Below are 25,907 nucleotides of genomic sequence, written 5' to 3' on the forward strand. Positions count from 1 at the left end.
GAACAAAAGGAAGAACAGGAAGACCAGAAAAAAGTAGGGTAGATGTATGATATGCGTAGATGTACAGATGAACCTAATGATTCAGTTATACCATCACACCACTACCGTCCAGTGACCTACCATCACACCACTACCGTCCAGTGACCTACCATCACACCACCGCCGTCCAGTGGCCTACCATCACACCACCACCGTCCAGTGACCTACCATCACACCACCACCGTCCAGTGACCTACCATCAGACCACCACCGTCCAGTGACCTACCATCACACCACCACCGTCCAGTGACCTACCATCACACCACCACCGTCCAGTGACCTACCATCACACCACCACCATCCAGTGACCTACCATCACACAACCACCGTCCAGTGACCTACCATCACACCACCACCGTCCAGTGACCTACCATCACACCACCACCGTCCAGTGACCTACCATCACACCACCACCATCCAGTGGCCTACCATCACACCACCACCGTCCAGTGACCTACCATCACACCACCACCGTCCAGTGACCTACCATCACACCACCACCGTCCAGTGACCTACCATCACACCACCACCGTCCAGTGACCTACCATCACACCAGGACGTTTCTAAGGGATGACAGTAATGGCTGGTGATGCATGCGACGCCCCACGCTAATCCCCTAACAAGCCACAGTACCCTGAGGAGGGTGGCTGGCCACGCTGGCTGCTTGATTCGTTCGATATCCGGGCTTTAGCTAGACCACCTGCCAGGGTCACTACGGCCGTCAGTGTCAAGCGGTAACCACCAGTCGAAAATCTGGAATTCCATCCGTGGTCAGGTGTTCAACATGACTCTGGGATCATACACGTCCTCACTACAGAGTGGGTCTGTAGTCGCTGGCTGGTGTTGTCTCCGGCAGTTGGGACCGGATTATTCTGCACAGCTGTGCGTCGCTCCAGGTACGGCCGAGGACACAGGTGGCAATCGTCGGGGACATGATCATGTGACGCACGGGGATCCTGGGGACTGATGAAGATGGTACTGAGGGGACCTCCCGAGCGTACTCACCTCCACCATCACTAACATGAACACCACGTGGAACCTCAACATCAAATTTTACACAACACGAAGGTATCGACCCCAGAGGCGTCACACGAGCCGTAACTTGACTCCTCAAACAATGAAGCTCAGGGGATGTGATGGACGAGCGTGAGGACCAAGTAGGGGTACACATGATGCTGTGGCGAAAGCAAGGTAAGAGCGAGTAGCGAATGAGGTGCATCTCTTCCGACCTGGAAATACCGTGGCTAAAAATAATGAACCTTAGGGAAGCGCAGACTGGAGAAGCCTTCAGGGAATGTGGGAGGGGGGGGGGAGGTAATTATATATACAGTGAGAGAACCAGTGGGGGCGGCGGGGTGTGGGGCAGCTCTCCCTACACCTGGTCTTGAGCCACAAACACACACACGGTCGATACAGCCCCTACCATAGGGTTCGTTACGCTTCTGTGGTGAAATATTCACCGCGTAACCTAACCCTGACGTAGCCGCTGGTGAAGGAAGGTGCCGGGCGGGGAGGAGGGAGTCAGCCCGGGATGCTACAACTCAGGGAGACACAGAGGAAGAAAGAAGAAATGAAATATCAAATACTAAGTTGCAACTTAGGTAACGTGAAATGAGAGGTGACCAAAAGGCGAGGAGGCAGACACAGAGGAGGTTGAAACGGCCGAGCACATGGAGGGGACCACATAGTGAACTCAAGGCGGCATGTCTACACCCGGAGAGTGATGGAGATGTATACCCTGGAGTTAAGGGAAGGTTTTAGGATCCATCATCACCTGCTCACAGGCAAAATACAGAGAAATGGATACACGAAGGTATTGGGAAACCTACAGGGTATTGGTATGAGCGGAACCTGATAATGAATGCGTGAGTCAGGAGAAGCCGAGAGGAAGGAGGAATATACGTAGCGGTGAAGGTGTGGTGGAGTCAGAGGCACGGGTGAGGCGCCCCCCAGGTGCCAGTAGGGAACACGGGCGAGCCAGGCGACGCGCCTCACGGTGGCAGTGGGAGCAGAATCAGATGACGTCAGGGTAGGTCAGGGATGTGTTGTAATGAGTGAGAGACGGGAGGGGAGAGTGAAAAGAAACGGGAAAAGAAATCTGCTTCATATTGGACTACGCCTGCTAAAACAGTCTACAATAAACAAAACGTAAGCGGGTTTTCCTTGGGGGTAACACCTGAACATTATGTTCCCCTCCCGCTGAAAGCATTACTGTCATAGTTCCTGACGGACCCATCCCGAGACGTGGCTGGTGCGTGAGGAAACACACGGACCACACAACCCCGGGCAAGGTCTTGAGTTCATGACTTGACGAAAAGCAACAAAATACATAAGTCAATGTCATTCAGTGTTGTCTTAGACTCATTCATTTATCCCAAACATACATACGTCTGTATAAGAGTGTGCAGCACACGGGCCATTCATTCTACCTCACCAACCAAGAGGTTTCAGTAAGCTGGATGGAACAGAGCATCAGGAAATAAGAGATCTGATAACACAACAGCATGAAAACATAGACTTAAATGTCATTACGAAGTTACTCCAAGAAAAGAAAAATCTTCCCCAGGAAGACTGTGTACACTAACAGCATTCCAGTCCAACCTGGGGGAGAACCCGGCCTCCACCTAGCAGGGGACCTCCAGTCCTCACATACACGCCCCCGACACACAATGCTCTCCAGTTCCTACCTACCAGCAGCTACGACGACATTTTGCCTAGCAGAGAGGGGCCAGCGCGTGGTGCTCAACACCAGTCTTGCACGTTGGCTAATACTCTCACTCTTATTATCTACTTATGATGCATAGTCGTCCAGTCTAGCTTCACTTGAGGTTGACTCCAGCCAGAAGGTGAATTTTTTAAATATTCATGTAGTCACTTCCTGCAAGTTTCACTATTCTCCTGGAACTGTACTGAATCATCTTTCACGTTTCTTGGCTGGATATTTGCTTATTTCTTCCAATAACTTTCAATGAATCTTAATTACCTCGTTCAGTATCGTTTTACCATTTAATAGAAACATTCAGAGATGAACCTTCAGCATCTACCGTTCCTCAGCTACTACAAGCAATCTTAGCTACCGTGTCATTACTAGAATCTAGTAGAGTTATCACATGGATTCACACATTAAAGAGGAATATATGAAGGTAGAGTAGACGACGAAATGTGATTAAAATTCCAAGGATCATTCATAGCATTCGGCTCTTAAAATTGTGACAACACATCCCCTGGCCACTTTACGTAATTTCCCAGGAAAACGAAAACTTCCTTGCCAGCAGCGACAGCCATCACCTCACGCCGGGTGTCGGGGTATGAGCGTCACTACTGGATGAAATAATCCATCCAAGAGAAATTAACTGAACCGTTAAGCACATTCTGGCTACATTACCCGACCGCTCGGGTGTGAAGCATTCGGAAATAAGCCCAGCCCAGACTTCTGTTGACCGACCACCAGGTTATCAAAACAGTTTCCTCGGCTACTTACTACTGCAAAATGCTTTGTAACAGTTAAAGAACACACATATATGTATTGAACTCATGTTACGATACCCCGGTAATCTGTACATCTGCTGAAGGGCAGGGGGAAGCATGCAACAAGAGCATGAAGCTGGGCGGCGCGTCGGGCGTGGGTGGAGCGGGCAGCACATCCTGCCAGTGTTGCCATCACGGCCGCCAACAATACATATCCATCAATGTCTGGTGCTTGTGGCCCGCTCATCACCTGCCTCATACTTACACTCTCTACTCCATATTTCTCTCATGAATCTGGTAATATTCAACCCACTGATAACGAGCTTTGCACACATTCATTAATTACAATTCAGATGACTGCCTTAAACTACACGTACATACAAGCTCCACCCTGATGTAGGAACTACAGTAGTATCCACAACTTCTACCTTATATATATATATATATATATATATATATATATATATATATATATATATATATATATATATATATATATATATTGGTGTTACCGGACTCCGCCTGCTGGAGGTAAGACCGCGAGTGAAAAGCCACCTTGGCGAAGCTGTACCACTGGGAGCAGTACAGTTTCGCCAAAAGACTTCTCACAGCAAGAGGGTCTACATTCCCCTGCAACATGAAGTAGCGCAGCCTTGGGCTGCAGGAGATCTTAGAAATGGGTAACACCAGGATTCTATAAGAAAAATTGGACGTGAGGTAATAAATGAATAGATAAATAACACACACACACATATATATATTAGTTGGAATGGCATCCCAGTTCGCTTGGTCAGCCGTGAGGAGGATGGCAGTGGGAGCAGCATAATCATTCAGCCACTCTTAATGTCACGGACGAAGTTAAATCAATGAAACTGGACATGTTGACGGCCAGAACACACACACACACACACACACACACACACACACACACACACACACCTGCAAATTCACGACTCAGAGTATTCTGTGTGGATCTCAGGAAGTTTAACATACTCAATTTCTCTCGTCGGAAGAGAACCCTCGTGACAGTGTGTGTGGCGGCGAGACAGCCGGGTATATAGACGAATGGGAGAGACGAGTCCCAGAGACGTAATGTGGTCAACATACCTTCCCCGCCTGGCTCTCGGTGTAAGCGCGACGCACCTAAGGCACTCGTCACCCCTCACACCAACTGGTGAACACGTCCTCCAAGCCACGGTGTGATCACGTTCATATGGAAGTACAAACAGTCAGATGAACACATCGTGCCGTGTCATTACTAGGAACATCAAAAATTTGTAGCCACCGAGAACTGAGGATCGATCATGTACACTGTGACCGTTAACGTTTTCCGCTGCACCTGTGCCTTACCCGCCGCATTCCTTCATCCGTGCTGCCTGCATCATGCGGTACAACCTCCCTCACCCGCCCAACTCGCCCGTCTGTCTCCACAGCACGTCCGTCTTTACAGGAAATGTATTCACACAGTTTTCGTTGGCCATACTGTAACCTGTGTGAGCTGAGAAGGATGGCCACATGTTGACAAGTGTCCGTCAATAACCTGTCATCCGTCAGTCTGTGTTGGTCTGCTGGTCGATACGCTCTCTCTCTCGGATCATTAGAGACGTTGGCACCGTGAAGTGGCCACAGCCGCACCCACCTGCTGCCATAACTGTACCTACCTTACGGTCAGTGCCGAGAACCACCATTCTATCGGGCTCAGGTTAGGTTTGCTCACATCAAACCTAATTATTCATTCCCCTTCGGGATTGGTTCGACGATGGAGTTCCTACCGTAAACTCGAGTGAGAATGATAGCGTCACTACCTAGCCCGTGGCCACAGGATTTTCAATGACATTCTCTTTCGTTTCCAGGACGAATTCTGGGAGTGAGTGTACACACACATGCGTTACATCAACAGTCAGTAACACAGACAATATCGACTACAAGATCTTTCTAATATGCTGTAACTATTACACTACGTATTTAAAGGCGTTTATATATACTTCAGGGAAGCTCTCTGTTCTATCCAGGTCATTAAAAATATATATATATATATATTTACTCTTGTTTACAAACACACACAAACCATCCTGAGCCAGATATCCACGTACTAAACAACCACAAGGAAAAGATAAACAGATGAAATTGACTGAAGGCCAGCTGCCGCGCCGAAGATTCGAACCCGGCCAGGTCCGTGAGTGGATCGTGATCAGCCGCACTAAACGAGTTCAATTCAAGTCCTTTGTTTACGGCGGCCAGACAAAGGTCACCACCGTCGAGGAACAGTCCAGTGGATCAGCTTGCTAGCATGGTCGCTGTCGCCTGAACTGTCCGTAATAACAGAGGATCCGCCATTTTCATCAAGAACTTCTGTTCACTCAAAGAAGAACAGCTAAACGTATGATACAAAATAATCATCCAACCTACTCATCAAGGTCATCATCCATCCTACTCATCAAGGTCATCATCCATCCTACTCATCAAGGTCATCATCCATCCTACTCATCAAGGTCATCATCCATCCTACTCATCAAGGTCATCAATTTCTTTGTTCCTTTTTTTTTACGTGAAGTTTCGTAGCTGATCAGGATCTCAGCCTGGGCTGCACCCGCGCCCAGCCTCTACTGTGACAACTGTGATGACCCATGACATGATCCGGTATGCATTATATCATTGTCTCTGACGCACGTCATGCAGTGCTTACCACGCCTTTGTTATCCATACATGGCATACCGTCGTGCATCCCTGGGGGAGTGAGGCCAGCCCAGCAGGAGGGTGACACACACACGTCACCACACCAACCTTTGTACGGTTCACCTTCCTCTGTTGTCTGATGCTGGGATGATGGGTTCATGCTGACGCGTCAGCAATATGTGAAGTGTAATCTCAACACTGGAATACGGGTGGCAGCTATTAGTCACGACGGCTCTACGTTATGAAGTTAGTGCACCACAGGAGCCTGTGCTCCAGGTGCAGTGCTTCATCTGTGGCCAAGTTCCCACTCCGCCAGTGTAGCGCTCCCGTGTGAGGCAGAAGACCCAGGCAGTACTAAGGAGTGGCCCAGTACAGCCTGGGTCTACTGCCCTTGCTGACCTTCGACCCTTCCCCGCCTGTCGCTACACCAGTCACCCTCTCTAGTTCTCACCGTAACAAAAAAAAAAAAAAATTAATTTAAGGTTTTCTTCAGTTCTTTCGGAAGTCTCTATTCTTGACTGGCTTAATGAAAAGAGGTTTCTTCATTCACCTCTGAGAAAAAAAGACCAGTGTTACACAACCCGTTCATTCATGGTCTCCTGCTGTATCAGGAAGGAAATCAGAATCAATTTTTTTCTTTTAACCTTATTCAGTAAAACTGTCACGTGACCACAGAGGGAGGGAGCAGCTGTCACGTGACCACAGAGGGAGGGAGCAGCTGTCACGTGACCACAGAGGGAGGGAGCAGCTGTCACGTGACAACACACGTTCTCCACCACCCACCTCTCCACTCATCAACTTCATATATAAAGTGGCTTTATATTTCATCAACAAAGTTTGAAATGATTTCCACCTTCTGAATCAATCATTCTCAGTCATTATCCTGAGCAACAGTCTTAAGCAACTTGTAGTTTCGTTATTCTGGCGAATGGATTATCATCTTGATCCACTGTTCCTAGTCTGACGCTACTTTTTTATATTATTTCTTTTTTTCACCAAGTGCTGAGTGCATGAAGGTAACGTGAGTGCATGAAGGTAACGTGAGTGCATGAAGGTAACGTGAGTGCATGACGGTAACGTGAGGTAATCTTGAAACAAAGCCACATCCAGCTGAGGGTCAAGTGAGGCTGGTTACCCTCGCTCCTCGCCCGTCAACAAGAGCATCCACCCATCCGGCTGGCCCTGGACCTGGACCCTACCCGACACACATCCTCCAGGACGGCCCTGGACCTGGACACCTACCCGACACACATCCTCCAGGACGGTCCTGGACCTGGACCCTACCCGACACACATCCTCCAGGACGGTCCTGGACCTGGACCCTACCCGACACACATCCTCCAGGACGGTCGTGCACTTTCCAGACTGGGCCCTTGAGCTGGACCCTGTCTTCCAGCACCCTCCAGACTGGGCCTGGATCTGCTTCCTAGCTGCCTTGTACTTTGAGTCTAGACCCAGCCCAACGAACACCCTCCAAGCCGGCCCCAGACCTGAACCCTGCCCCACACACACACACACACACACACACACACACACAGCCCGGAACTGGGAGCTAAGGTAAATAACCACGTTTTGCATCCCGGGGAAATTCCATGTGTGACGCCATGGGGAGGAAAAACAAAATATATTTGTGAATGGTTTCAAAGACCAGTAAGAGGGTGGAGGCTATATTATCTATCCCATGGTGACTCGTATTATTGAAATTCATGCGACAGGGTTTAACACATCATTTCCGACGCGAATTTCTTATAGTTTCTCGAAGACGGTGATCACAAACAAGATTCTGTGGTAATACTCCGTCCACAGCCCAGGTAGATGATGATGACAGACCAGCAGGCTCACACCACCTGGAAAGTCAATCGATCTACAGAAACATTCCTCAGCTCATGATCCGTGAAGAACTACCCTCACCGCTGTCATCCACTCTTCCACTCACAACTTTACTCTCTCACGTAATCACAACACTATTCACTTATACATTAATTGGCCACACTGCTCTCTCTCTCTCTCTCTCTCTCTCTCTCTCTCTCTCTCTCTCTCTCTCTCTCTCTCTCTCTCTATTACCATTCCACACACACACACACTTTTCCTTACATATACATGACTCAGCTGTGTACTCACGAAGTTATCCACGTAAAAAGATAAATACACCATGAAAGTAAGAAAACAACTATAAAAAAATCTCCATACAAACATAACTACCAGAATCCACATTTCATCAGCACAAAGAAGGTAATCAATTTCTCGCGTCTAACATCCTAATCCACATCTAACATAGATTATCTGGAAGTCTTAAATTTTTAATTAACCTGTGAATAAAGAGGGAGGGAACAGGTTGCCCAGGAGCTACACTTGCCTGAAACCCTCGTGTGTTTCTGCTTGAGTGTCTGATGAACGAGGAAATATATAATTCATCACCTTCCTGTGTCGATCGTGCCACCAGTCCATGACACGGAACTAGAACAAGTTGGCCTCACTGATCAATGAAGAGTTTGAGGACCGAGAGATATGTGTGTGTGTGTGTGTGTGTGTGTGTGTGTGTGTGAGAGAGAGAGGGGGGGGGGGGGTAATTACCTACATGTACCTACGGGAAGTGAGCCAATCCTCCCACTGCCCCGCCCACCACACACATCCACTGATCCAACCTTCCTCTGGAAATATTCTTATCATTCCCACGGGTAATAGTGCCACCATAGAAACTCCCACTGGCTATCGTCTATTGCTGGAAAAAAAAACCTTACGTTCTTTCTCAATGTAACCAGCCCATGGCAACTAGGCTTGGAAAACCGTATCATTCATTCTACGTCTCGCTAGTCTACTCACAATCTTGTAAGATATGGTACGATACACACCACTGATCGTCCCCGTAGTTTTTAAGGAAGATATTTACATTACTTCTTCCATATTTTTTTTTTTTCACAGTCCAGGCCCGCCAAGTCGGCGACCATGGTAGATATACTATCCTGGAGTCTTGCTAGCATGTCAACATGGCATCAAGAATGATAGACTTTAAGTAGTAAACATTCCCAGTCATCAAGATGGATGGCTCTCCTTCTGTTTACAGTTAACACACACACACTGCTCTCGTCATCGTCTTAATATCAATTCCCATCACCGGGACCATATCCACCAGCCTGGGGAGAGAGGCACCACTATATGTTGCTAGCCTCACTATCACATGTCTATCTCATCATCTACCAACGTACCTCGTGATCTACCTCTCACCATATCTACACATGAATCTCCTGATCCATCAGTCACTCAACTTTTCTAACCATCAACATCAGCTCAGGCTACAGTTCAAGGCTATAATCATAAGCCAAACCTACGTCTTGAGCGAGAGTATTCAACAGATCAAAGGAACATCGAATTACAAGTTAATACCACATGGCAGGTTAAAGTTAAACGGAATGACGACCTTACAGTACGACAGCAGCGTCCACCATTGTCTAGCCACACACACACACACACACACACACACACACACATCTACATCAGGGGTGTTACGTATGAGACGAAATACTTATATATGACAACGGCTGATGTAACCACGAAGCATTCTGTTACAAAACATCGTTACAATGACGTTAAATATATACAGACGACAGTCTACATGCAGTTTGGACGTCCTCAGCCAGTGAAAGGAATTCCTATATGTGGACAATATTGATTACAAGAGTTATGCCTTCCCGTTCTTCACTGCTGCTGAGGTATAACAACAAACAAATGCATAAGATATGAACATAAATAACTTTGTATAGCTGTGCATGACACCGGAGGAAGTGCATCACCCCATGACCAGCTCTGGGGAACGACTCAGGCATATGAAAAACCACCTTAACAACATAATCATCTGCTCAAGAATGAACCACGCGACCACAAGACAAGTCCTGCTGATCGTTAGATCTGAAACTTCAGATTTTCCCAACTCTATTCACCAGGTAGATCCCGGCCAGCGTGAGCAGGGTCGGGACAGGTCTCTGGGGCCTGGAAACCATCAGGGACCAGGAAGGATTACGTGCTGATCCTGCTGCAGGATTCACCCCAGACTAACCCTGAAAGCCCAGGGGCTCTGGGACCCACCGTCCTCACTTCCTCCAGTTAGCAGGCCGTGGGTCAGCCTCATCTTCCACTACACAGAGAAAGAATGAGCAAATTTACCAGTTAAATCTTTCTTAGCAGCCAGCATCTTACACTGTGTGTGCCTGAATTCTCACCATTCATCACGTTACACTTTTCATTCCACTCTGGACGAACTTTTGTTACTCTTAAGTTTACAGTCTCATATTTCTCTCCATAAAACAAAATCGGAATGATAGTGACCCAGAAACAACAGCAGGGCCGAGACCTCCAGCCCCAGGTCCGCCAGCCACACAACACTGTAGCAAACTGATTTAGAAAACAACAGTAAACGGCAATGACAGTTTCACTGAAAATAACAAAAGCAACACGAAATTCATAGTGGCTTGTGTTGGTGAGTTCCACCACAGGCATGTGACAACCGCTGTCGCTAACCGTCGTCAGCCATTTCCTAATACGTATTTGTGCACACCGCCTCTTACACCATCCTTGTTGTGTTATATACACTGTCAAACATCAGAGTTTCTCACATCTACCACCTCCTAACTCAGGCTGTTCCACGAGTCCACAAGTCTGTTGCCTGTGTGTCGGCCATCTGCTTTTTCAGGATCAGCGATCGCTCATATGTCATTCAGCCAAAGCTCCCACAACAGAGGCGGTGACAAGCGTAGCACACACTCATTAAGGTACAATGTTGATATCACGCACGATACGTGAATTTCACCAATGATGTACAATGGGACTTGGTGCCATGGATTGACCTTGTGATTCTTCACGGGTGAAGCAACAGCGCGGAGGATGACATAGTCACAATCCAGCTCACAGTCCTGAACCCCTTGTACGTCATCACAGAACAAGCAGCAGGTGAGGAACGGATGACCCGGGTAACAACTCCCTTACCATGCATGATATCTGGTAAATGATATCTGTACTCGCTGTGTACATGTGAATCAAATAAGTATCGTGTCACTTAACTAATTAGTTTTACAAGTAAAAAAAAAAAAAAGACATGTTTACCACCACTTACTGATGTAGAACTATTCCGTCAATCTAAGAAAATATGCACAAAAGACTTACAGCGATTTTATTCACGAAAAACAAAAGGAATACTGAACGTGAATTTTACATTCGCTCATGGGACACACATCCACCTACACACAAACAATCAAACTTCTTACGAATTAGCAGTTCTTTCACTTTCTGCATGTTCCTCATTATAAGGGTAACAGCCACTTACGGTGTTCCAACAACCATTTATTGTTTTCACGCACAAACAAGTCAACAATGAGATGCAAAAGGCGGCTCCTCACGCTGATGGCATACATAAGACAGCCTAGATACAACGCCATAAATACTCCACGGAAAAGGCCAATTTGGAACCCGATATCATGCGTAATTAAAACGAAATATTTCGGACAGACCTGGGAGCAAATGGACATTAGCGCTGAGGAATAATTAGCAAATGGGCATTAGCGATGAGGGACAATTATCTTGACTTGGTTCCTTGAGCAGAACCCCATCATTTGTTGGCCTAGTGGTCGCTCTGTTTTTGTCTCCTGCACTCGGCTTCCATTACCTCCTCACGACATTACCAAAGCTCTTATGTTCCTTTACAGCGTAGCAGCTTTATGAATCCCGGAACCACATCACTTCATCTACAACCATAACTTTCTGTTCTTATCCTGGACTATACACTACTTGAGCGTGTAATATTCCGTTCAAAAGATACTAATAAAATAAATAAAATAAAGACACTCATCATTTCACGCTCAAGACAGCAGGCAAGCATGATTACTTGCTTACAAACACACAAATGTTCCATTCCATTCAGTTTTAATACCTTGAGCACATTAATACAACCCTTGGATACTCAACACACACTAATCACCTCACACAAATCCTCTATTATCTCTCTCGGCTCTCTGTGTTAACGGGATACCGTATATAAATTTCCTAATATTCTCCTCTCTCATAATTAACGCGCTATTAATACCTTTATCAACTCATCTGGTGAGGTTCATTCATCCCATTTTGTGTCTGCTCTTTGTCTGCAAACTTGCCACAGCTTCAGGGAAACCATACAGTCAGTTATGCTGAAACTTTTCAGAAATATTCTAGTGATGGTCCTTCATCACATTTCTCAGCCGAGCCAACATCCAAAATAGCCGCCTCAGGGTGAAGTCTTCTCCTACAGGCTACCGTATATAATCTGTAAATATCTTATATTTCAGCCTTCTCCAGAAACCACCAAGTTCAACTGAAGAGAAAGTTTGCAAACGCTTGATCTAAGGATGGTCCATTAACTTATCTTCCTTACTTCATATCGATCCATCATCTATTGTGGTCACTAAAAGGCAAACAAAATATATTTTCTGTTAAGCTGAAATTTCAAACATTTTCTCGCCGGAAACCACAGCTGTATCAGCCCGAACGTAAACCACAGCTGTATCAGCCCGAACGTAAACCACAGCTGTATCAGCCCGAACGTAAACCACAGCTGTATCAGCCCGAACGTAAACCACAGCTGTATCAGCCCGAACGTAAACTTTACAAAAATGATTGACTGATCGTGTCTGGTTCCCGAGTAGATCGACCTTAAGTCAGTTTAATAATGCCTACATAATTATATCTCCCCATATGTGGGGAAACTGCTGCATTCCCTCGCAAATGTTGGCCTTTCTCATTTTTTTCTATAGCTAGATTAACATAATCACTTCACTGCAAGACAGATGAATGCGTAGTTACTTTTCTCGCCAATATCAGCACATCTTGTACAGTTCTGTTTTCGATGTAACCGTTTGGAATTAGAATGAACTTCCAATAAATGTTAACAATGATCTGCACAACTGCAATCATAAGTGATAAGGATAGAATTCTAACTTCGCAAAGAACGTTTCAGTGCAATAATGCTAAGACTTTTACATTTTTCCTTAAAATAAAAATGCTATCAAACTGTTCGTAATCAGCAAAATCAACATCAACAATTACTTTATGTAGTAATTCAGAAAACAGCTTTCCGCTGAAATTAAGGTTTAAAAAAATCGCAATACGAAACTGACAATTTTCATGAAAAATGGGGTTTCAAACCACAAGCTACCCCCACCCCACCCACCTACCGTGTTCCACGCATATGTTGAGATATCACTGTGTATATTTCTAGCCAGAACAACATGACCTAGTACACAGTAGCACGCCAGAGCCCGGCAGCACTACCTGCAAAGGCATGCAAAGCTACCATCAACACGGCAGTGTGACCAGACCACTGTACCATCGCCTGGCAACCCATAGGCTGGTGTGTGCACAGCTTTCCATGTGGGTACAAATATGATATACTAGTTAGTCTTTATAGTATCACTCAAAAGTGCATATATATATATATATATATATATATATATATATATATATATATATATATATATATATATATGAAATTTATATTCGCCATTTCCCGCGTTAGCGAGGTAGCGTTAAGAACAGAGGATTGAGCCTTAGAGGGAATATCCTCACTTGGCCCTTTCTCTGTTCCTTTTTTTTGGGGAAAAAAAAAAAAGAATACGGAGGGGAGGATTTCCAGCCCCAGCTCCCACCCCTTTTAGTAGCCTTTTACGACACAGGGAATACGTGGGAAGTATTCTTCTCGCCTATCCCCAGGGATTATTCTTTCACTGGGAACCAATCACTCTCCTCTCTTCCTAGTGGTAAACATGCATCACATAGTAAAAACTTTTCACTGGTTAAGAGACGGAACGACACGTATGCAAAGCTTTCACCTAGTAACACGCAAACAGTAATAACACACGCACACACATCAAGCGAAGATATTTTGAACCATCCCAGCATTATACAACCATAATATAGTACAACAGCAAATGAGGAGTATTCTGCGCTGGGTCTTCCTAAAATCCATGGGCTTCATCATGTTCATAATCGCATCCCATCATGTGCATCAAATACTCATCTTGTTCACCGCCACTATGTTCATAATCATTCACCATCACTTCATGTTCGCTACAGCTCATAGTGTTCACCATCTCTCACTACCACGTTCATCAGTTAACGTCATGTTCGCAATCACGCGCCGTCAAGTCGTCAATTGCCATCACTTTCAGTCACCATATTCACACTAATAACTATCATGTTCTCTATAATACCATGACGTTCACTGTCACTCACTACAATGTTCATTATCACTTGTACCATCTCTGGGCTAAATTTCATGAACACTGGCTGAAATATGGCCAAGTAATGGCTAATACAATTTTTTCTGGTGAAATTCATCTAGTTCATTGTATGGAGGCTGTGGAAAGGTATCAATAAATATGCTGCTCCATCTCGACTGAGACGAAGGAAGTGCAGCCTAAACTGTACGTCTTTTGGTCAAATGAACTTTGACTCCATAAAAAAAAATCCCCTAAACTACAAAGATAAAAAGTAAAATGCAAAAGATGTAAGAGTATACAAAATCTTGACGAGCCTACCAAGGTAATGTCTATCGGTCCGAAGGTTAAGGAACTGGCGGCAAACTCATGTCTGCCTGCTGAAGACATCGCAAAGCAGTAGTGAGAACCAAATGCATTGCAAATATTCTTTTACTTACAAAAACTAGTGATTGTACAGGTACGTACATGTGTACAGCTCACCACGACCCTCTCTACTCGATTGTCGGTGGCAAGCAGCCAATCAACTTACCCAGGTATGTATGCATTTGGATTAACGGCTATCAACAGCTAAAGAAAATTAAAGCAGTAACTAAACCATATGTTAAAACCAACTTAGCATAAATGATAAAAGGACCACAGCAAACTGCAAGTAGTCTATACAAGTACTTTGGTCGTTAGCAGAGTCCAACCACATATATGGGAAAGGAATGTGCTATTTGCAAACACCAACTCTCTCAAGGCTTCAGTAAGAACTTAACAATAATTCCATGGAATGAATGTATTTACATGAATTAAACATCAAACGACAAAGATGAACAGGGTCTCTTTAAATTCGTGTAAACAAACTCTTTCATGTGAAGGGCTGTCATGTTGATACACGCCGCCAACCTTGCATCAAATTAAAAGGTGCACATTAAATCAAGCAACAGTCACTGACCTGGGATGTGTCCGAGGGCTGTAGGAAGGCTACAAACTAGAAGCAGGATGAACGCTACACCCAACCGCTTCCAGAACCCCGACCACTGCTGTCTCCGCCACCTCCATTGCTTCCACCGCCACCAACAGCGACCCATCCCGTCCAAGTCTTCCTCCGCTTCGCACATTACTCATCACTCACTGCTCACCAATATCCTCATTGGTCATCATATCACGCAACTTTCATTCTAGCTTTACACTGAACACATTTTATGTTTATTTCAGGTTAAACACATTTTCATTGTCAACTGACGGGTTACGTAATCCGTCATTTTTTTGGGGGGCATCCTCTTAAGTGGACCTAACTGCTCATAATCACTATATGTTTTTCTACATTATCATGTACAACCGTCTATGCTTTAGAATTAAAGCTTTCATTGTGTAGTACCAATAACGTTATATGGAACATGCTGAGCTACAATCGCACAAGATGGGCTCAAGGCATGAATTATAGTTATGATATGTTGGCCATGATGAAACTGTCAGTTGTTGATTGCCGGAGGCAGTCAACTATACAGTAAGTATTACAGGACAGGTCCAGTCACCACTGGCACCACATCCCCGCGTGTACAGGTAAATCCACACATGTTCCCACCAGGCAGGTTACTACCTAAACTCTCGTACCGTAAATATAGGTGATGAAAGTCATCTTTGTGATTTTGATGATTCATTAGATTTTTTTATCAATTACGAGAAATGTACCCAAATTTGGGTTCTTTATGGGAAAATATGAATCGAAGAGATTCATAGTGGAAATTTTCTCGTGGAGATGTAATGCATCGTACGTCGCAATCCAGTCCATTATGGCACAATAAACACGGCAGCATTAGAGGGGAATATTAGTTTCTTTGAATAGCATGAATATGTAGACAGTGTTGTACTATCTATATTCATTGCTGTAACTCACACAAAACTATTTAGTATGTTGTCAGTTTCTGAAGTTCAGTAAGCCATAATCCTATTTTTACTAGAAATAGTGCCTTACTTTATGACCTGTTTCGTTAATATGTATCCAGGTCTAGTTCCTTATTGTAAGATTCCTTTGCTGCTTAAGTAATCTTCCCTGCTGCCACTAAATATCCAGATCTAATATACCGATCGAATCAAGGGGGAAGCTGCCATTCATGCATGAGGAAGCCCTTTGCAGTGCATGTAGTGTTTGGAACGGTCACCTAGCAACGGCGTCCCCCTGACACCTGTCGGATGCCGGGGAGGCAGAGGGTGAGCGCCTCACGCTGAACACTTCTGCTAAGGATCAGAGAATACAAGCCACGCATGTTCAGTCCTATATTATTCATAAATGCCCGCATATGGAGCGTATCTTGTTTAATACCTATTGGCATATCCTGGCCAGGATTCTATGAATCAGTTATTCAGACCATTAGATTACTGGTGTGCTTTTAATAGCCTCCGATAAGGTCAAACAGTCTCCTATTTCTCCCTGCTAATAAAGAGTTTGGTATTCAAGTGCGAAGCTCAGGACACGGTCGAAGACTTGGGTAAGACTAAGCACTTCGAAACATTTTCTATTACGTGTCTGAAGATAAAGATATCACCACCAGAATCACTTGCGAGAATTTATTTACCTATCTGTATTTAATCATCTCTCATGGTTCTTGTTTCCATGAGCTGGTGAAACTAAACGTTCTCCACTGTAGTACATTCTAGGAACCTGTTTTCATAGTTCTATTTCCCTATAACTGAAATTTCCAGTTATGAGAATATACTTCACCCTATTCAAGGATAGATTGTTTCACTACTTTCTTCACCATCCTGATTGTTTCTTCATTGTTTTACATGTTCATCTGCTCTAGCTCAATCCTGTTCCTAGGAGGGTTGTAGACTAACCGCACCACTGTACACTTCCTTCTCACAATAATATTCCCCTCTGTGTACTGTTTGAAGGTTCTATCCATCAAAACTTCCTGAAATAAAATGGCATCCCTTACCACAAACAGTGTCTTATCTTTCTATCCCAACATACTATCGCGTACCCGTCTGGGTAGAATTTTTTTTCCACTACGATAGGAATGGTTATAGAAAGCTAGTCTTTGGAGTTTTGTCTTTTTATTGGTGTCGACGCTGTTCAAAGTAGGTAAGAATATATTCCTGGCTTTTGCTTTGTTTTGGTTGCCATCTTTTCCCCACTTGTCACTATGGGTAACACTCACTGTTACGATGTTTACACTGATACAGTCTTATTACTTCAGCTCCTTTCTATATTCTATCAACCCATCTGCGTTTGTATACAGAATCTATAGCCTGACACTTGTTCCTAGTTATTGCTGACCTCTTCGAAACAGATGTGGAAGTGTTGCTCCTCCCTCTCGCCAGATCCAATTTCTCTCGACTTATGTGTGTCTTGCCAGGTTTCTCTGTCTCTCTTCTCTTGGTTTGTCACTCTTGACAAACATTTTTCTTTTAATTCCTTTTTCATCGGGGTTATTTTCCTATTACCCTCCTCAGCTACACATCATATGTCAGCCTCAGTGGCCTTCTACTGTCTTGGCTGTAGTTTCCTATTCTCCTTGCTTGATATGCCTTTGTCAAAACCAATACTCAAGTAGCTTTTTCATGCACTTTCCTACTCAAAACTTCCCTTTTCTCATTGGAAGATAATCCTTTCCCACCCCAAATACCATTGTGCACTTTCATCTAATAACTTTCCACTGCACAACTTCCTTTTTGCAGTGATTCCTTTTTCTGTTATCTCCTGCAGTTGCTATTTCCCTTCCTTGTCTTTTACTCTCATCTAAAAATCTGCTTTTTCATTACCAAAAGCTGACCTGAATAGTCATTGCTCTCTTAAGTCTTTCATCCACCGCTCAACTTACTTTCTTGACCATCCTGTCTATGCCTGAACACACTACCTCCACTCTGATTTTCTACACTATTTTGATTTGCCTATTTGTTTCAAAACCCCAACTTCTTTTTCTCAATTACCTCTTCTCTGTAATCTTCGGCCCCTGTAACATCTAGTTTTTATCCTTTCTACATTACATTGTTCATTGTACTTCGAAAACTGGGCTGCCTGCCCTCTTTCTCCATCTTCTGCCTTTCCTGAGGGCCCCATTCTTTATGTGTATCTTCATTGAAAGCATGATCCATTTTTATCTTGCAGTCATGCACCATTGTAGTGCTGTTTAGTTTGTCTACCTCCTCTAATGCTTTCTGTAATTTTTTTTAGTCCTTAGAAATGTTATCTAATTTCATATCCCAGCACTATCAGCTGTTAAGTTCTCCACCTCCCCACTCTGTTTTGGAAAACCCTTAAAATTCTCTCCTAGATCCTCATTAACCATCTCGGCACCATCACTCATCCCAATTTCATTCCCGATATTTCATATTCCATTACCTTCCTTCCTTGTATCAAGAATATCACCAAGATTTTTCTCTTCTTTCATTCCGTCCTCTTGATGTTATTTTAGCTGTTGTAGCTGGGATAGACTGTCTGGAGGTTAGTCAAGCATAACTTAAACTAGTAAGATTGGCAAGTCTCTTCTTCCAGTACATCACTTGCTTGGGTCATGCAGTACTAATGGACATAATACACTTCTCTGGGTATGATAATTCATAATTATTTATTTGCCTTGTAATTCAGCATTAAAAAAATCCCCAACTTTAAGATGCATGTTGGTATTCTCTGCAGGGGACACTTTGGAATAATCAGTTCTACACTCTATTTTCTTATTATTTCTTTTTTCACTTTATTTTTACTGTTTCATAATAGAAATTAAGGATACTAATATAATACTTTGTTTCATTAGTGTATGAACTGAGGATGGTTTATAATATTTAGGGTGGATGTCCTACCTGGGCATTAGCTTACTTACACTTTATGGCATTTACCTCCCTCTTCTGACCCTGCCTTGATTTATTAGCTAATGTTTATATCTAAAACACCCTTGATCACAAATGCTGTTGATACAAACACAACTTTCAAGACAAGTCTGTTTAATCAACATTTATGATGAATATGATGGAAATTGTTGTAAATACAGTACAAATCTCTTACAGAAAGATGTCAACAATGATTTCACCAAATAAAGGTGCATTTGCCTTAGCCAAAATGGAGGTAGAATTTATAAAATTGACAATAATTTACTTTTGCTGCTGGTCTATACTAGAGACGGCATTCATTATATGTTGTATTCCACGACATGCCATCAGTGGATTTCTGACCACAGTGTTAAAGTAAATTTTACTGAACTATGGTGATTTAATTCATATGGACCAATAAAACAGTCTTTAAAGCCACAATTTTGGGTTTCACTATAAATGCTCAAATCAACTAAAGTTATATATCTGCATCTCTATAATACATGTAGTTATGACTCATACTTGAAACACAGGCATCTTAAGATAAATGAATAATATATTTGAAAGATTTTTAACAATCTTTACATATGAAGACTTTGCACTGATATCACTGCTAATCCCTGTATCATTAAGCATTCCTTAAAGTAATATTAGGGAAGCTACAAATCCTTAGAGGATAATCATATGTACTTCAATTGCTCACTAACAACATATAACTATCATCAGATCTTGGTAGATAAGTGTCAAAATAGTTATGTTTTATACATCAAATATTCTGTTTTTGATATACAAAGGTAACCTACCATTCTCCTATTCAAAATATATCACAGGTTCAAGTTCATGTTACTATGTACAAATTATTTTTAAAGAAACTAATGTATTTGGTAACAGAACAATCTTACATTTTCCTGGTGCTGTAAAATGTGGAAGGAAATGACTAATCAACAAAAGATTAGCAGCTTTAGTTTTAGGAATATGCACCTGCTCTGTTGACCAACTTAAAGGTAACAGTAATTCAGAGCAGTGTTAGCTTATTCTCACTTTGTGGCATTTACTAAATATACTTACTGGTAAACAACCAAACAGAAATATATATGTATAGATTAGGTGCATATATCTTCACTTAAAGCTCACTTTCATAATAATATCAACATATACCAATCCAAATAACTCACAAATATTATCTAATATCTTGATTCAGGTAGGGTAAAGCTTACTAACCATAAAATAGTAATGATTAATTAGAAAATACTTATTTTATTTATTATACTTTGTCGCTGTCTCCTGCGTTAGCGAGGTAGCACAAGGAAACAGACGAAAGATGGCTCAACCCACTCACATACACATGTATATACATACACGTCCACACATGCACATATACATGCCTATACATTTCACTGTATACATATATATACATACACAGACATATACATATATACACACGTACATAATTCATACTTGCTGCCTTTATTCATTCCCGTTGCCACCCCGCCACACATGAAATGACAACCCCCTCCCCCCGCACATGTGCAAGGTAGCACTAGGAAAAGACAACAAAGGCCACATTCGTTCACACTCAGAAAATAATAAGTACAAATATTTGTACAAAAAGATTGCTTTCAGGCCAATAAACAAATGTGAGTCTGACCTGTCTCTAAAATAAAGCTGAACACATCCCTGCTCTTTTGTAGTGCAGTAGATCTCCCATCTTAAATATATCCAGTAGCTTCAAGAAAAATAATACCATGATGTCAGAACCAGTCCTAAATGACTAGTAAACCTGTGTAAGGCATTCATTTTCAGGAGCTATTGCCATTTGGTAAATAATTCATTCTGCTGCATTTCCATAGTACCATCACTGAAAATGACTATTCAGACAATTTTCTAAGAAACTTTTTTGTCACATATTCCAACAGTTCTGATATTTGCAACAAACAAACTGCAAATTCACACTGTTGTTTCAATACACTGCATTTATTAAAAAATCTGAAATATTAAGTTTGGGAGATTACAAACTTATTAACATAGGAATTACAAAATTATGTTACAGTAATTACTGCAAAATTTGTATAACAAAAAGTAAATGAGTCTATTTTTTTTTTTGTTTAAAGAGGTGCATAAAATGAGTGCATTGAAAGATGAAAAATATTTCTATGCCATTAGCAGACCACAAATGAGCATCTGAGAGGGCACTTAATCATATTTTACCACCTCAGATGAGATGTATCCAAGAAATTTACCTTTTTAACCATTGTAAGTCATATGAGGGTAAAAGATGCTTTTCACACAACTCAATGACGGCATCCTATTCAGGCCTATAACATTACAGCATGGAGGAAAATTAGGCCCTGCAATCTCACTTATGTTTATTCACCAACCACTGTTTACCATGCAATGGACCTATAACTGTCAAGAATTAGGAAATAGCTTTTCAGAAGGAAGCCAGAAAAAGCACTGGAAAGGAAAATAAAAGAATGTTCAAGAGGCTTTACTTACAGTTGTAAAATAGTTCTTCAGCCTTCAAATCCTAAATTTTTCACATACAATACAGACAACCCTAAAGCATCTGAGAGCATGCCCACAGCATGGAGAAGGAGGAACTTATGAAAAGACCTAACCTGTATGACACTTGATCCCTGTTTTGGACTATCTTCTGACAACAGCATTCTCAAACCCTCAAAAGGAAGGTTAACCAGATCTAAACAGAGGCATCATGAAAACTAGGGTATTCTTTGAATGACAAAGTCTTGTTTTGCCAATCTAAACCAATGAGATGTTCATTAAGGAAGACAAGGTTGAAAACACTATCCTCACCTCACAGGCTCTGGAGGAGAGCTGTGGCTGTGCATAGAAGAACCAATTTCCTGACCTAAACAGGAATGTAATTTGGTGTCAAAGAATTAAAGGGTCCTTGAAGGAAAAACAATGGTTCTGAAAAAATTTTTGTACGACCAAGAAAATCTGAAAGTTTTGACTAAATACAAATTTCTAATATTTCTTAGAATAAATCTTCCAAGGATGTTATTAAAACAGGTCAATTTCTGAATCTAGAAGTCAGATTTTAAGAGAAAAAAGTTGAAACCAGTACCATAGAATCTCATTCTGAGACAAAGAATTTCACTAACCCCATCAACCTCAAACTTTAGCAACCATTACTTACACATCCAATAAATATAACAATAACAAAACAAACACCAACTGAAATACCCTGACAAGTGTCATAAAGGAAACAAACCTGATTCATGGTCCAGTGATGACTTATATGTAGCCCACTCACTGCTGAAGTGTTGTATATGGTATGAGATACTTCTGGCAGCTGACTGAAAGTTGCCACATACAGTCTGGGCATTTAAAAATCCCAGACATGGTAAACAGTACAGTAATGAATCATCTTGGAACTTAGACAATGTTTCCACATCCTTTGCCTATTTTTTTCAACTCAGCTGATCAGCAACCCAAATAATTTGGTGGAGGACAGTAAATAATTTTGCACTGCTCAGGTATCAATGAAAACATAAATAATGTATGTAGATTTATAGGAATTATGTTTTCATATTTGATTGCTGTTTCCCACATTAGTTAGGTAGCGCCAGGAATAGATGAGGAAAGGCCACATTTATTCACATCCATTCTCTTGCTGTTATGTGTAATTCACCAAAATCACAGCCCTCTATCCACAGTTCAACCCAGCTGCATATCATGCCCTAATTCAATCCATGTCATTCCAGCTCTCCCTTTCCCATGCACAACTTTCACCCTTCTGTTTTATGTTCAGGCTTCTCTTACTCAAAACTTTTCATTTCAGTTACACATATGTGTCAAAAGTGGAGGGATAAAGGAGAACAGGATGACCAAATTGGAGATGGAAGGATGGAGTGAAAAAAGATTTTGAGCAACTGGAGCCTGAACATGCAGGAGGGTAAAAGGTGTGTACAGGAAAGAGTGAACTGGAACAATGTGGTATAATGGGGTCAACATGCTGTTAAAGGACTGAACCAGAGCATGTGAAGCATCTGAGATAAGCCATGGAAAGGTCTGTGGGGCCTGGATGTGGACAGGGAGCCATGGTTTTGGTGCAATACACATAACAGCTAGAGAATGGATGTGAGCTTTTCCAGTGATCATGCAAGACTCCCCCCCCCCTACACACACACACACACACACACACACACACACACATACACACACATTCCATAGTTTTTCTTGATTTCTTGAGCACCAACCTGACACTTCTGGAATTCTAAGGCTTGATGTCACTTACAAGTGAAAGGCAGAGTTAAAAGAGTGATATCCAGCAGGGTATAAGCTGGGGACAGGGCACTAACAAACAAGTGCCATACAAACTACTGATTTTCCTGAAATAACGACACAACTCTGCTGAAAGAAGTATAAAAGAATGCGTGACATTTCATCTTTTAGTTTTACCCAGGTATTAAAGAAAGTTTTAACCAGCTTCTTGGGTACAGACTGACAGACAGACAGATACACAGGCAGATCAATAGGTAGACAGGCATATGACATGAGTAAGGAGTGACCTAATAACAACCTAAAAGATTCTAAAATATATTGAAGGCATAAATGTTGAACAGTTCTTCAAGAGATCTATAGGTATACCATCCAGAGGAAAAAATATGAAATAAAGCAAGAAAGTTGTTCAAAATTATGTACTGATGTAAAGAAGTACTTTCTTATTACAAGAGCAGCATGGTTAGTACTGACAGCATACAGAAGTTGTAAGATGAGAGAGAATGTTAAAGAGATGGAACCCTACAAGTGTAAAACAGAACATACAAATAGGTAATTTCAGACAGATAAACATACAAGACTGATGGAAAGACAGAGAGATACATAAAAATACTCAGGTAAAATCTGCTAAAAGTGAAAATCAATTCTAAAGGTGTTATACCTTGTAACCTAGAGAAAATCAAAATTCTCTATAATCTATAACTCAAATGCATGTAGTGTCATCAAAGATTTACATTAGCACAGCGCCTTACCACAGATAAGTTATCCAAGAAAATATTTTTTCTCATATCTAATTTTTTCTCATAAATTAATTGAGTACAAGGTTCCTTTCAAGGTTCTTGCACAAAAAAGTGTTGGTCTATTCATTTCACTATCTTCTGTACACTTTATACTGCATTCTTTCCTTTCTAAACAGGATGGATCAAGTGCATAAAGACTTGCTGTAGACAGCTGCAGGCATGATTGATTTTATAAGCACCAACAACAAAAATATCTTTACTTTTTTATTTTTCAGGGATGAACTCCTGCCTTCCATATCAAACTCCTTTTATTCATATTCTAAAACATGCAGGAATATATCATACAGCCTTAAGGCTATATACCCAAAGTCTAGGTAGAAATTGTGGAAAATTTCCAAATGCATATGTAGTATGCATACTGCAGCAAGATGTATGATTATAGGGCATTATATATTTTAGCAATAAATCTTTATACATGAATCATGAATTACATAAATCACTAGACTTGTTCAAATGATAGAAAAATTTAGATTTATTTGATCACATACCTATTTCACGTAGCCTAATATATCAACATAGAAATATAAAAAATTTTCATACTTCTTAAGTATACTATTCATCTACTGATTCTTGCTTCCGCCTTGCTTCCTGTCGTGCACATCTCGGGCATCTACTACTTCGTGAAGTGTAACAAAGATGGTGTAGGACTGTTGAACATCCACTACAGACAATAACACCACCATCAAAGGGGAAGATGATCTCACTTACATCACATATTTCACAGATGAATCCCTTGCCTTGGCAAACCTAAAGGGGAAAATAACACTTATATGAAATTCTGAATCACAGAGACTTAAAACAATATGGCAATTCAATTTTGGTATGCATCTACAACTTTGTTAATACTTACTTATCAACCTGTTAAATATATATGCATTTACATACACCTATATATGCATGTACATACGTCCACTGTTACCCACCTAGGTGAGGCAGTGTCAAGAACAGTTTCCCAACCTTTTTTGAGATAGCTGAGACAGCAAAGGCAACTGCATACCCTAATCAAGGCTATCTCATTAATGCCTTTTTTGTCTGTTTTCCTGGCACTACCTCACTGAAGTAGGGAATGGCAATTCTGTTTCCTGTGGGATGGGGTAGTGCCAGGAATGGAAGAAGGCAAGCAAGTATATGTACATGTGTATATATGTATATGTCTGTGTATATGTATGTATATGTGTATATATGTTGATATGCATATGTGCCTGTATGGGTATTTATGTATATTTATGTGATGTGTATGTGAGTGGACAGGCCTCCTTTGTCTGTTTCCTGGCGCTACCTCGCTGATGCAGAAAACAGTGATTAAGTATAGTAAATAAGTAAATATGTTTGTATATACAGTAAACCCTTGATTTAATGGACTAATTGGGGGAAGTGGGTGTCCGTTAATGCTGAATGTCCATTAAATTGAGAATGTAACCTATGGGCAATTTTTTAATACAATATACAGTTCACTTGCTTTTTTTAACTTTTCTATCACTTGATGCCATTTTGAATTGTAAGGATTGCAAAATTATTTAATATCAACATAAATGAGTATGTTTGTAGAGAGAAACATGGATCTTCTGGTTCTGACTGAAACAAAACTCAAAGGTAAAGGGGAAGAATAGTTTGGAAATGTCTTAGGAGTAAAGTCAGGGGTGGG

The 25,907-nt window shown here is 42.0% G+C and overlaps 2 protein-coding genes across 10 annotated transcripts in view; both read right to left on the minus strand.

Annotated features, from left to right (window-relative positions):
* The window catches only part of LOC139759630 (uncharacterized), a 43,505-nt gene extending 27,514 nt beyond the window's left edge, over positions 1-15,991 (minus strand). For both annotated transcript variants that reach the window (XM_071681992.1, XM_071681991.1), the window contains exon 1: positions 15,361-15,991. In XM_071681992.1, the coding sequence (XP_071538093.1) occupies positions 15,361-15,526 (166 nt within the window). In that variant the 5' untranslated portion in view covers positions 15,527-15,991. The remainder of the gene's footprint in view (positions 1-15,360) is intronic.
* Positions 15,992-19,335: 3,344 nt separating this feature from the next.
* Positions 19,336-25,907, minus strand: part of DEF8 (differentially expressed in FDCP 8 homolog) — a 69,788-nt gene continuing 63,216 nt past the window's right edge. For all 8 annotated transcript variants that reach the window (XM_071682004.1, XM_071681999.1, XM_071682003.1 and 5 more), the window contains one exon: positions 19,336-25,009. In XM_071682004.1, the coding sequence (XP_071538105.1) occupies positions 24,815-25,009 (195 nt within the window). In that variant the 3' untranslated portion in view covers positions 19,336-24,814. The remainder of the gene's footprint in view (positions 25,010-25,907) is intronic.

This window comes from Panulirus ornatus, chromosome 33 (genome assembly GCF_036320965.1).
Source record: "Panulirus ornatus isolate Po-2019 chromosome 33, ASM3632096v1, whole genome shotgun sequence".
In the NCBI taxonomy this organism is placed as follows: domain Eukaryota; kingdom Metazoa; phylum Arthropoda; class Malacostraca; order Decapoda; family Palinuridae; genus Panulirus; species Panulirus ornatus.